Raw genomic sequence first — 12,921 nt, 5'->3', positions numbered from 1 at the left:
GTCGAACAATTCTCTCACCTTACGAGTGGTCTCCGAACTCAGCAGTGGCGAACCAGATATTCTTCACCTTGGGACAACCTTGCTGCGATCTCTTCGCTTCACCTTCAAACACAAAGTGCAGCGAGTTCTTCGCTCTGATTCCCCCACCAGGCGAAGCCCCAAGAGATGCTCTAGTTCATGCTTGGCCATCCGGTCTTCTGTATGCTTATCCCCCTCTTCCCTTGATAACAAAGTTCCTACAGAAAGCTAGTCGGTTGGGGAGCAGAGTTATCCTCATAGCCCCATTCTGGCCTCGCCAGACCTGGTTCCCTTACTTACGGTCTCATCTAGTACATCCTCCCTGGATCCTAGATCCCAGTCCGGATCTGATTTCCCATCCACTGGGGCTCAAGACCCCCGACCTGGGTCATCTCAAGCTATCAGCTTGGTTGATCCAGTTCCCCTAATGGCTAGGACTCCCGGATTATCCTCCTCTGTTAAGGCCATCCTATTGGCCTCGCACAAACCATCCACCAGAAAGATCTACAAGAGTAAATGGAAATGTTTTTCTCTCTGGGCAGAGATGATGAATCTAGATCCTTTCACGGCCCCCGTCCCAGCAGTCCTTGACTTTCTTTCACATATTTTTCAGCAGGGAGCTAGTGCGTCCACTATTAAAGTCCAGCTGGCAGCTATCTCCCATTATCACATAGGTAACAATTCAGGACCCCTGGCTTCATCCAATATCTGTAAATCATTCATGAAAGGAGCCTTCTTGTTACGACCCCCGATCAGAGATGCAGTACCTCCATGGGTTCTTGCCATAGTTCTTCAAGCTTTAACTGGGCCCCCATTTGAACTGGCAGCCACAGTGGAATTAAAGTATGCATCTTGGAAGACAATCTTCTTGATTGCCATTACTTCCGCCAGGAGAATTTCGGAGCTTCATGCTCTGTGCTGTAAACCTCCATACATCATTTTTCATAAGGACAGGGTCTCCCTCAGGACCAATCCCTCCTTCCTGCCCAAAGTATCCTCAGAGGCCAATATCAATCAGTCTATCAATCTACCGGTCTTCTTTCCAAATTTTCAGAATAAAGGAGAGTACAGACTCCATTGTTTAGATGTTCACAGACAACTACGTTTCTACCTGAACAGAACAGCAGATATCAGAAATTCTGATCAACTTTTTGTGTCCTTTGCAAAATCACGTTTTGGGAAGCCAGTCACTAAAGTTACATTAGCGAGGTGGATCTCCCAATGTATTCTCCTCACCTACAAAAGTTCTGGTCGTCCTGAGCCCCTACATGTGCGAGCCCACTCTACACGATCTATGGCTACCTCTGCGGCATTTTGGTCAAGGGTCTCGCTAGATGACATTTGTGCAGCAGCAACTTGAGCTTCTTCACATACCTTCATTTCACACTATAAATTGGATCTCATATCCAGAGGGCGCGCTTCTTTTGGCTCTGCAGTGCTCCGGAATATCCTTCCTTAAGGGCCTCCCAAGTTACTGGTAGCTGGGGACTCTGCCCCACAGGTTGTAGACCAAATGAAGTTAACTACTTTAGATAAAGAAGTTATGTACTCACCATAACGTTCCATCTGAGTAGGTAACTTCATTTGTCTGCAACCGACCTTCCCTCCTTCCCCCAGACCTATGGTTTGCTAGTTACGAGCCTGTGTATACCTTGTTCAGTCATCACCATTGCAAAGTGATAAGAGTTACTAGGTTATAGAAACTTTCTATTGCCTTCTCTGGCAAACTCGATCTGAGGGTTACAAGGAGGTAGGGTATTATGGGTAAGGGGGAGGAGCTTGGAGCTCGGATCTGTAAGCTTGGAAAGCTGCCGGCTCGGATCCGAATCGGATCCGATACCCACAGGTTGCAGACAAATGAAGTTACCTACTCAGATGGAACGTTATGGTGAGTACATAACTTCTTTTTATGGTGAGTACATATCTTTTGTATATAAATTGCGTAGTAATCAAAAAAAGTAAGCTTTACTTGCAGATAATACTGTTTTGTACTTGAAAAATCCAGAAAAGGACATTTCAGTGTTGTGCAATATTTTGAGACAGTTTCAAGTCTTTTCAGGATATAAAATTAATGAAAATAAAGCAAAGGCTTTTGCGCAAAACTATGTACCCACACATGAATTTGGTTCAGCAATATGCATATCTAGGGGGACATAAGATGAAGTACTTAGGTGTAGGGATGAAGAAGGATTCTGTTGTCACAGCTAAGGATATGTGAGATACAAAAACTGAGAAACTGGAAACTCTTGCTTTTGGTTATGGATAGTAAGATAAATGCAGGGCAAATGTTTATTTCTTTTAGTTTTGTATACAGCTCATGTATATTTTTATCAGTTTGGAGGAAAAGTTGTAAATAATGATTAAGAGTTGAAGGGATTTATTTTGGAAGGGAAAAAGGCAAGAATCAAGTAGAGTATGTTGGTCTTTCCCCTAGGTATAAATACGCTGGTAAGATGGCCTGAAAAGTCAAATGCAGTTGGTACATTTTTTTCACTGTGAACTGCAGGATTCTTCAAATCTTAAACTGAGACTGAGGAACAGTTGTTTATTGGTGAGATGTGATGTGTCATAATAAAACTTCACAGATTCATCAGCACATTGTGACATCTGCCCTCCTGAGGCATTCTGTTGTAAGCTGATATTCTTATGCAAAAGAGTGCTTATGTTGGGGGGGGGTCATTGTAAGGGTCCAGGATTGCCAAAGATGCCTCCCCTTGAAACACCTCTACAAAGCCAAGTTTATGGGACCTATTCATATTGTAAAGGTATTGCAAATGGAATGCATCCAGGAGAAAGCTAATCTGTACAAGGAGTAAAAGTTGTGCTTTTGTCTCTCCATCTTTGGGTTTGTAGATAGTAGACCCTAGTTACGTGTTAGATGGTATCAACCTGTCGAAAAGGAAGGAGCTTCAGTGGCCTGATGAAGGGGTCCGACTAAAAGCTGGGAAGAACAGCTGGAAAGACTGGAATCCTCAGGAAGGCATGGAAGGCCATGTAAGTTGGGTTCTCAGATTTTAAGTTTGGCTGGCATGCTGCTTGACCCTGCATGTTTCTTCTTCCTGTGTCACACTTTTAATGCTCAGCTGTTTGCCATTTTTGTGATACAGTTACTTCTAACTTCAGCTATATTAACTCACAGAATTGCCACATATTGATTAGATATTGCAGTGTTGCCTCTGTTTCATTCCATAGCAGGTGGTGGGTTCCATTCTGAAATGCTAAGCTGCAGAATTGTAGTTAAAGATGATCTGACCAATTAGCAGTTTGTTTAATTTAATAGTGTTTTTAAGGAAAGCAAGCACTCCTGGATACTGTTTTTATTCCATCTCTCAAGATCATGCAGTTTTGCAAAAGAGGTCTGACCCTTTACCTTTGCAAAAACGCCTTACATAAATGTTAACTGTAATGACTTCACTGAAGTGCTGTTCTAGTTGGTTTTGAATAATCTGGATTCTTCAGTTTGACAATTGGCCATCCATCTTGCATCTTAGAAAAGATGTTAGTACTGTAGGCTTAATTTGCATGTGACTTCTGTTGAATATACATACATTTATAAATAAATAAATGTTATTTTACTTGCTGTTTCAAGCAACAAAATATTGGAAAAAATGAAAAAAAAATACCAGGCTGTAAAATGAGGGAGGAAAACATACTAACTTAACTGTGCCTTAGCAAAGCTATTTTTAAAATTCATATGAAAAAAATGTTAGTCTTCCATGTTTTACCTTTCAGCATCACTGTTTGCCTCCTCATGTTATTAATTTCCCTTGGGAAGAATAGTGGTAACATCAAACAAATATTTCTGATCTTAGTCCTATAATGATTTTGCTTTCTTCCCCATTTGTTTTTATTAGTGTTTTTCTGAAGACTGTTGAAAAGGCTTCTTGGTGCAGCAGCAGCAGCATGGTCCTCCTTATCTTTCTTCAGTTTGTATATAGGAGCCTTGTCATAAGCTTCTCTGACAAAAACTGAAGTGCTCCTGTAATGCAGTCTGACGCTTTTTGAGACTGTAACTGTTTTTGCATTGTGTGTGATTCCACTTTTTGCTCTTCTGCTAGGGCTCTCCATAGCTGTAACAGTCAGCAAGTTCCAGAACAGAAGGACTTGAGAGGTGTTTACTGTTGTTCGTGGAAAATATTGCACAAGTCCCTTAATGTGGAGTGGTTATTTCTGTAATATGTGAGTTTACCATTTGCACTACATTTTATATTTACTTTTCAGTTAGATGAGATGGTGTGTATGCACTTCTTTCTTTGTTTATAATGAGCATGGAAAAGTCACCGCTTTCCTTGTTCAGAAAGTGTAGGTGTAGACAAGAAAAAAAAGCTGGTCAAGCATCTTTTATACTCGTCTATTTTCAAAGTAACTGTGATATAAAGTCCTTTTTTAAGGACTTAAATCAAGGCACCCTTGCCCTTTAAGGAAGGTACTTTAGGTTTTTCCCTACTACTAATCTTTATCAGAAAAAAGCGTTAGAAAGTCAACTTTTCATCAAGGCTTTTTTCTTAGCTCTTAGTCAGGATGATCTAGTTATCTTTCTCCAGTGTGACAGAAATCCATCTGTTCACTGTAGCACCTTCAAACCGGTCCAGCAGTGATGACCCGTTTTATTAGTCATTTTGCAGACATCTTGCACATTTATCAAGGCTTCTTCTACAGGAAAGTACGTACAAGCTGCACCCATCCCTTTTGTGTAAGGGGTGTTACCCATCAGAAACATTTGGCTTTCTGCCTTTTTTTTTGACTGTTAAGTGGCAGAGTTGAACTTCATTAAACTTGGCTGCGTACTTGCGTAACAGCAGCCATCGTCAGTTATCGTTGTACATTGCACCAGCTTGGAGAGAGAGATTGATACTGAATTTGTCAAGGACCTCCTCAAAGCCTTAATGGGTGAGAGCTTTTTTCTCCCCCAAATTTGTCAGGGACTGTGGTCAGGAGAGTGGCCTACAGGTGAGGCTGTGCTGAGATAGAGAATCTGTTCTTTTTTAAATTCTGTTAGGGTAAGTTAGGCTCTTGCTTTTTAACATCTTTATTGAATTATCTGTCAAGACATAGGCACTCATACTTTTATATAAAAGAAAACAAACCATGTTAACATGTTCCTAGTTATTTTGTATAACTATTATCAATAAAATTACATAAATTACTCAATTCCTGCATTCCCCCAAATCCCAACCGTCCTCTAAAACACTAGTCTGCATGCATTGTTCCCACAACTTCCAGTTCTTTTTGTGCAGTTTGGTCCTACCTGTCTCCAGAGATCCCACTTTGCAGTTCCTTCATTAACAACATAAAAACACACCAAACACAGTTGGTCCAGCCCCTGCTTTCAGTTTCTAGCAGCTGCTTCATAGGCAGCCACCAGAATCAAATCCAGCGAGGCCCTACCATGTCCAAACAACACAGATCCTGTATCCCAGATCAAACAAATCACTTCCCTAGTTGCACCCACCTGCATAACCAGTATTTCTGACAGAGTACTCTGCAGAGAATATTTGAAGTCTGCCTGTTCATTACACTTTCAAAACGTGTTTCCAGCCACATCCTTCCTCCCCATCACATCCTCAACACCTGCCATCCACCTGAGAAAAAATTACTTGGAGTCTGCTTGGAGTACAAAATCACTGACGAAAACACATCCTAGCAAAAATCCTAAACCTTCAAGACTCTGTTGCATACCTGAGAACCACACATGTTCTCCCTTAGTTTCCTTGAAAATCTTTTCTCCAGTCTCTGTTCCCAGTCTTCTCCAGTTCCTTATGTTTGATTCCCATAGTCACTTTGCAATACCTTATATGCCCTACTAACTGTCACCTTCACAACAGCAGCCTCTGTTCCAGATTCATCCAAGAACTTCACCAGAACAGCTCTCCCTCTCCGGACTCTCCCAGCCAACAGTCCGATATCAATCCCCAACAGGGAAAGCAGTCTCAGGTCTGCAGTCCAAATGCCTTCTTGCCCTCTTCTCATTCTGTTACCCCTCCCACTGTAGTGATTTACTAGCAAATGCTATGGTTCCTCTGCCAGCCCTCTCTAATAAATCCCAGCCCTTTCCTGCCCATTCTCCACGCCCTCAGTTGTAGCCATCCCCATCACCAAAACCTCCCTTCTTCATTCTTGTGTTGGCTTAGTTCTTAGAATGTTTTCGCTGCTTTATAAATATAATATTCTGTGTGGCTGCCTTAATTCTCTTTAAGGAGCTGCATCCAAAATCCCAATCTCTTCCCGAATTTCCCCATCCTCGTTTAATCATCATTCCTTCCACTCTGACCCATAGCCTTCTGCTTGTACTGTGTGTATGAGCACCAACTGAACAGCTCTAAAATATCCCTTCGGATCAGGCAATCCCACACCACCTTGTTCTGCTGGAAGGATCAGTACATCCCACCCAACCCATGCCCTCTTCCCGTCCCAGACAAACTCTCCCAACCCCTTACCAACCACTGTCCACAGATTCTCTTCTGGCCAGGAAAACATGCCTGACATGTATTCAAAACCAAAGGGACCAAAAACATCCTCACTGCCTGCATCCCACCATCCACATCCACAAGCAGGAGCCTTCAGTTTCTTCATTCCCACACTATCTTTTGTTCAGTCTCCTCTCACACATCCCCAGCTTCCACAACAGAATCCCTTTCAATCCACACTCCTAAATACTTCATGTCACCATGCCTCCATAAGTGTGGGCACACCAGCCACAGCCCTTGTTCCATCCTCATCAATCCCATGTCCTGAAAAGACCTGAAACTGTCTCAGTATGCCCAACAACACTGAAATGTCTTCTCTTGGTTCCATCAGGCACAAAATAACTTTGTCTGCAAACAAAGCCAGCTTCTCCTAACCACCACACCAATTACATCTCCACATCCCTGAGCCCCCCACCTTCTCTCCCAGTGGTTCCAAATACAAGACAAGCAACAAATAAGAGAGAAGACAACCTTGCCTGGTTCCTCTATTCAGAAACAGCCTGTCAGAGATGACCCCTCCCTTAATCCCTGCCTTCTATCTTTCACATATCCTCCCAATCAATCTCACTATTGTATCAGGGAATGCACATGCCTCCATTGCCCCACTCACAACATCACATCCTACCCTGATGATCTGCATCAATACCCACTAACACATTTTCTTGTATTTTGCTTCCCTCTGGATCATCATTTTTCTGTTAATGTAGTCAATTGTTTGCCTCCCCTCCACAAAGTTGGGTCTGATGAGTCTTTACTGTCTTTAGGTATTACAGCCACCACAGCTTTCTTCCAGGATGTTGGTGATTCCTCCTTTTAAGATACTGCTAAACAAAACCTTCCAGATCTTTATCATTTCTTCAGGTTGATTGTACGTCACTGTTTTTATCTCGTCTCCTCCTTTCAATTTTAGAGCCTCGTCTGCCTCTAACTGTGGTGTACTTAAGTCCTCCATAAGTATTTCCATTTCTGCTTTTTCCTGATTTCCACATTTTTCTGCTTTATACAAATTTTCATAAAATTTCCAAAATATGTCAAATATGTCTACAGGATCTTTTTTTATTTTTCTTCCTATAGGCTCCATAAGTTTGGCAACATCCCTTTCCACTGTCTGTTGCCTAAGTCATTGTGCTAAAATTTTTTGTGCTCTGGAGTTATCAGACAGTTGCTTAACAGCAATCTTTCTAAACGCATGCACATTATCAAGATTACTCTCTTATTTCCTCTTTAGCACTCAACATGTCGCACCTCTTCTGTTAGATTCCCATTATTCTGCAATACTTTAGCCTTTGTCAGACCCTCTAAGTAATTCCTGTGATTTTTTTAACCATATTTTTCTTTTATTTCTACCCTGTGTTTAAACTCTACCTGCATTTTATCCTTCTCTTTAGCTATAATGTCTGAAGAAATTTCTCTTTCCTAATAACTCTCAAATAATTTCCACTACCAATTCCTTTAATTCCTCCCTTTTTAACAGATAGGTGGGAAGTGCCAGTGCCTAATTTTTACATCATTACTCAGCGTTTTTATCTTTGTTGTTGGTGGTGCTTGATTTGAAATATTTATTTAATGTGTGTTGAAGCTTTCAATTAAATGCACGTTTTATGAAATATAATTTCTGTCTAGTCTGTAACAGGTATTGTACCTTGAGGAGTAATATGTAAATTCTCTGTGCTACTGCTACTGAATTCATGTCTTCCATACCAAATATTTTAATACATTTCTTCTGAAATTTACACTCTTGTTATATTTTCCATTCTTCAGCCCTCAAATGCAGTCTTGCTGTTGCAAATCAAATTCCAGTCCCCACCTATTAGTAATATTGCCCTCTGAAAGCTAATTATTCCTCCCAAAAATTTTAGATGGAATATAAATACGGACCAGCATAATGCTACTCCCTTGCCAGTAGCCCCTTATCACAAATCTACCATTATCCCCCCCCCCATTTTATCACTATTGGAGCTTCCCTAGCAATTAGTATAAATACTCTTTTGCTTTGGCCTGGGTACTTTGCTGAATTTCCATCCTAAAATCCTTTATCAAATTCACCTACTCATTTCTTTCCAAATGTGTCTGCTGTAGCATTTCTGTTTGCAATCATTCCTTAATATAATCTAGTACTCTTTCCTTTTTGCCTATACCTGTGAGCCCATTCACATTCTAAAATAATATGGATAGTGTTGTCATTATGATAAGTTATTCCCACTTATTACATGTGACAGATTCCTTAAATGTCTGTGTCCAGCTTTTGTAGTGTAAGTATCCACTAATGTTTGTCCAATCTTCTCCATTTGAACTTGGCAAATTTTAGAAGGCATTTTGTTTTATTAAAAACCATCAAAAAACCCTCCCCATAACCTGTTAATTTAAACGCACAAAACTATGTACATCTTCAAATAATGTTTAGCCCTCCTGATAGGAAAAATTGTCGCAAATCGACAGCTGCACACACAAGCATTACCTCACCTAAAATTAAGGTTGCCCGCACTTGCTGTTTTTTAAAGCTTCAGAATGGAAAAGGAGGCAAAAATCTCATTCCAAGCTTCTACCTTTTCTTCCAAATCATCTGTTTTGGGCCACTTCATAGTAGATCACTAGTTCTCCTGTCACCACCCCCAGAGGGATCCTTAAGAACAACTGCATTTTGAGGTGCATACGAGAGAGATAAGTAAGCTTCCAGAATAAGGCTAGAAATTATCTCCTGGAATATCTGAAACTTCTGAAGCTCCTAGCTAGGGTAATTCATCTGATGTTCCTTACTTTTAAAGCAACAGATAGGGCAGTTTGGAGGGTACCTGAGAATGTAAGACAGGTGGTAGGTATATTACCAAAAGGTTATTTTTCTTGATAATGCACCTCTGCCATCTCTGTGGAGTGTCAAGGATGATGCTGAAAGGAACCAAAGTATCTAATTAAATCTTCCCTTCTGCTTTTATCACCAAATATTTCTTATTGTGGTGACAAACTTAAGTTTGTGTCTAAGGTACATGATCTTGGTGTGATTTTTGATTACAGACTGATATTCAAAGATTATATTTCAGCTGTCATCAAATATTCTTGTTTGCATTTTCAGAACGCTACTATGGTCAAGCATCTTATTCCTCCCAGTAACATTCCTGAGGTGGTCCATGCACTAATATCTCTTGGATTACTGTAAAGCTTTACATTTTGGCCTTCCAGACTTTGTGATTGCAAAACTACACAGTTCATCAACTTTCTACTGTTTCAGAATGTCATCACATCACTTTAGTTTGCAAAGTTTACATTGGCTTTCTGTAAAGTATAGAATCATGTATAAGATTTTCATTATATGTTATCTCTCATTTCATAACCTTGGACCACCTTACTTGAAGGACCTTTTATATGTTTATAACTCTTCCTGTTCAGTTCATTCCAATTCTCAAAATCTTGTTACACCATTTTACAAACTGGACTCCTCTGACTGTTATTCTTTTAGCTACAAGGCCCTGTTCTATGGCATTATCTTCCTATTTGGTTTTGGGAAAAAAAATATGATAGGTTTCAAAAGTGCTCTTAAAACATATTTGTTTGTTGCTTATTCACAGTTTTTTTTTACTTATTCATGTTGTTGCTTTATATTATATTAAGCTGATTTGTGTAGTACTTGGGCTCAGTCACTAAAATCCAAACTTGAACTTGACTTGCCTCCTAATGAAGAGTCCAGAAAGCTAGGTCACTTATGACAAAAAGATGTTCTTCGTGTTTCACTGTTGTGGTCATTACACACAGGTTACCTGCCTGCAGGTAGCCCTCAGTCGGCCCGAATACCAGAGACTTAGTATTTCTGTGCTGGTTGCTGTCGCTCTAGGACTGACGTCAGGTCGTCAGGGGTATAAAAACAGACAGCCGACGCCATTACATCAGTCTTTCTTGCCGAGGAGCCCAAAGCAGAAGCAGTTCGCATGAGTGCTGGCTGGCCGCTACCTGAGTTTTGTTTCCGAATTGAATCATCCTGAAGTCAAGCCAAGTATCGCATTGGGAATCCTTTTTTCTTGCTCTAACCGATGTCAGAAAAAGTTAACAATTGTCTCGCCTGTGGAAAGCAAATACCACACCGAGATTTATATTCTTACTGCGTCACCTGTTTAGGCCCAGACCACGACGTACCTCGCTGTCGGTTCTGTGCTTTGTTCAATGCCCGAACTGTTTGTCGTCTTGCCCTTATTGTCGCTAAATACTTTCACTCGATCTCTGTATTCCAAAATGGCTTCGGTAAGCCATCCGACAACCGATCTTCCAAAAAAACATAAGGATAAAGACAGTGACAGACCGCACAGATTCAAAACTGCTGACAACACTTCTGTTAAGCTAGTCGCCAGTTCACCGGTACACAGTGAGGCACTTTCGCAGCCCCTGATGCCCTCTTTGATGGATTCGCAGACTGCTACCGAGACCCGTTCGGAGTCCGGTATGCCACGAGACTCTTCTTTGACTATGGAACCTGCGAATATCTCTACCTTGGATGGGTCCGGAGCCGCTGTGCAGGGATCGGCTTTCGAGGAAGTTCTTCGCATTACCGATATTTGAAACAAACTGACCACTTCTTTCACGTCTTCAGTTCTATCCAAAACTACCGAGTTTCTAAGGCCAAGAGTATGAGCTACGCCTAAAAAAATGACCCAGATTTAAGCACCTGCTTCCTTGCCACAATCTCAAATTTTTAAAATGGGAGAAGACCTGATCATGCTGGTTAGGGGAAGCCAGCCTTCCCCTGCCAAGAAAAAAGAGAGACCAGTCCTCAGCAGCTTTAACTGACCAAGAGTCCGACGACTGTTTATGAGGTTTCAGATGCAGAGGAATTCATTCCCTCTGCTTCCCCTCCAGAGGATTTTTCTTTTGGTGAAACCCTACATACTTTAAGAGAGCATTTCCACTGGAAATGCCAGGATTATCCTCAGTCCAAAAAGAGACTCAGAGAATTTTTAGATTTGCCACAACATAGACCTTTAGCTATCCCTCCTGTTCTGGATGGTTGTGGATGATGTCTTTATGGAATCCAGTCTAACTTCTGATACTTTACCCACTGCTCCAAGGAAACCAGACAGGTACTACAGAGTCTCTGACTCTCACAAATTTCTTTTCAAAAATCTTACTGCTGACCCAGAGGTTATTTCCCAAGGGCCTAAAGGAATAAAAGCAACTACAGCTAAGAATCCCACCCCTTTGGACAGGGATTCCTGAGCTTTAGACAGATGGGGTAAAAAAGTATGTACCTCTGCAACTCTCGCCATTACGTCATTGAAGTGTCAGTTTCACATGCTGAAATACCAGCAACATATTATGGAATTTGTTAAGAAAAAATTATCTACCTTTACAGACTGTGCAGAAAATAAAGAATTACAGGAGCTTATGCATTCTGCAAGCCAATTCAGCAAGCATACCTTGCAATGTGGGTTTGACGCTCTAGAAGCATCTTGCAAGGCAGCAGTCACTGGTTCTTTACTGAGAAGGCATGCTTGGCTTAAGGAACAGACCTTGCCAGACCATGTCAAATCAAAATTAATAGACGCTCCTTTTGAATAAGGACAATTTGTTTGGCACCAAAGCAGAAGAGGTTCTAAAAAAGATGGAAGAAAAAGCCAAGTCTATGCAGACAGTCAAACATTTTTTTTGCAGGTGCAGCCTCCAAGATTCATTAGGCATTGCCCCTCGAAACATTGGTCCATTCCAGCCCCCTCAAGGCCATCTCAAACTAGGCCCAGGGGAAACAGACCACCCAGACTACAGTCTCAAGGTATGCAGAGATCTACGCAATGGAGTACCTCCACTTCTAAAGCAGGCAGTGCTAAGCCACCCCCTTATGGAAAGAATTCACAATGACTTCTCAACTCCACTTCTCACCTCTGCCCAATTGCTTGTGCCCCTAGGAGGAAAACTTGCCCACCATGCAAAAAACTGGACCTCCATCACCAAAGACTGATGGGTCCTTAACATTGTATCCAAGGGGTACAAATTTTACTTCTGCATACTGCCAACCCCAAAAGGGTTCCCAGACCTTCCTCCAAACCAGTGGGCAGAGGCACAAAACCAAATTCAATCCCTGCTCTCCTTATGGGCAATTCAACCTGTTCCTGCAGAACAGATAAGTCAAGAGTTTTATTCCAGACTTTTCTTGGTACCCAGAAAAGAGGGCACTTGGCACCGAATCCTAGATCTTTCCATTCTAAACACCTTCCTGGTGGTACCAGAATTCCAAATGCTCACCCTTCAGCGCCTTCTCCCTGTGCTGTCCAAAGATGCCTGGTTATCCACCCTAGACCTAAAAGAAGCCTATCTGCACATCCCTATCAGGGACTCATGCAGGAAATATCTACGTTTCAGGGCAGGATCTATGCATTATCAATTCTCGGCACTTCCCTTTGGCTTATCCACTGCTTCCAGAGTCTTCACAAAATGCCTGGATCCACCCATTGCCTGT

The 12,921-nt window shown here is 41.5% G+C and overlaps 1 protein-coding gene across 1 annotated transcript in view; it reads left to right on the top strand.

Moving 5' to 3' along the window:
- Nucleotides 1-12,921, top strand: part of PCNX1 (pecanex 1) — a 3,150,868-nt gene that overhangs the window by 2,879,378 nt on the left and 258,569 nt on the right. The window contains exon 34 of the mRNA XM_044073489.1: nucleotides 2,872-3,012. Within this exon, the coding sequence (XP_043929424.1) occupies nucleotides 2,872-3,012 (141 nt within the window). The remainder of the gene's footprint in view (nucleotides 1-2,871; nucleotides 3,013-12,921) is intronic.

This window comes from Protopterus annectens, chromosome 6.part0 (genome assembly GCF_019279795.1).
Source record: "Protopterus annectens isolate FY-2018-M chromosome 6.part0, PAN1.0, whole genome shotgun sequence".
NCBI classification, from domain to species: domain Eukaryota; kingdom Metazoa; phylum Chordata; order Ceratodontiformes; family Protopteridae; genus Protopterus; species Protopterus annectens.
The sequence above is the reverse complement of the archived record's forward strand: the minus strand, read 5'-3'. Positions and strand labels throughout refer to the sequence as shown.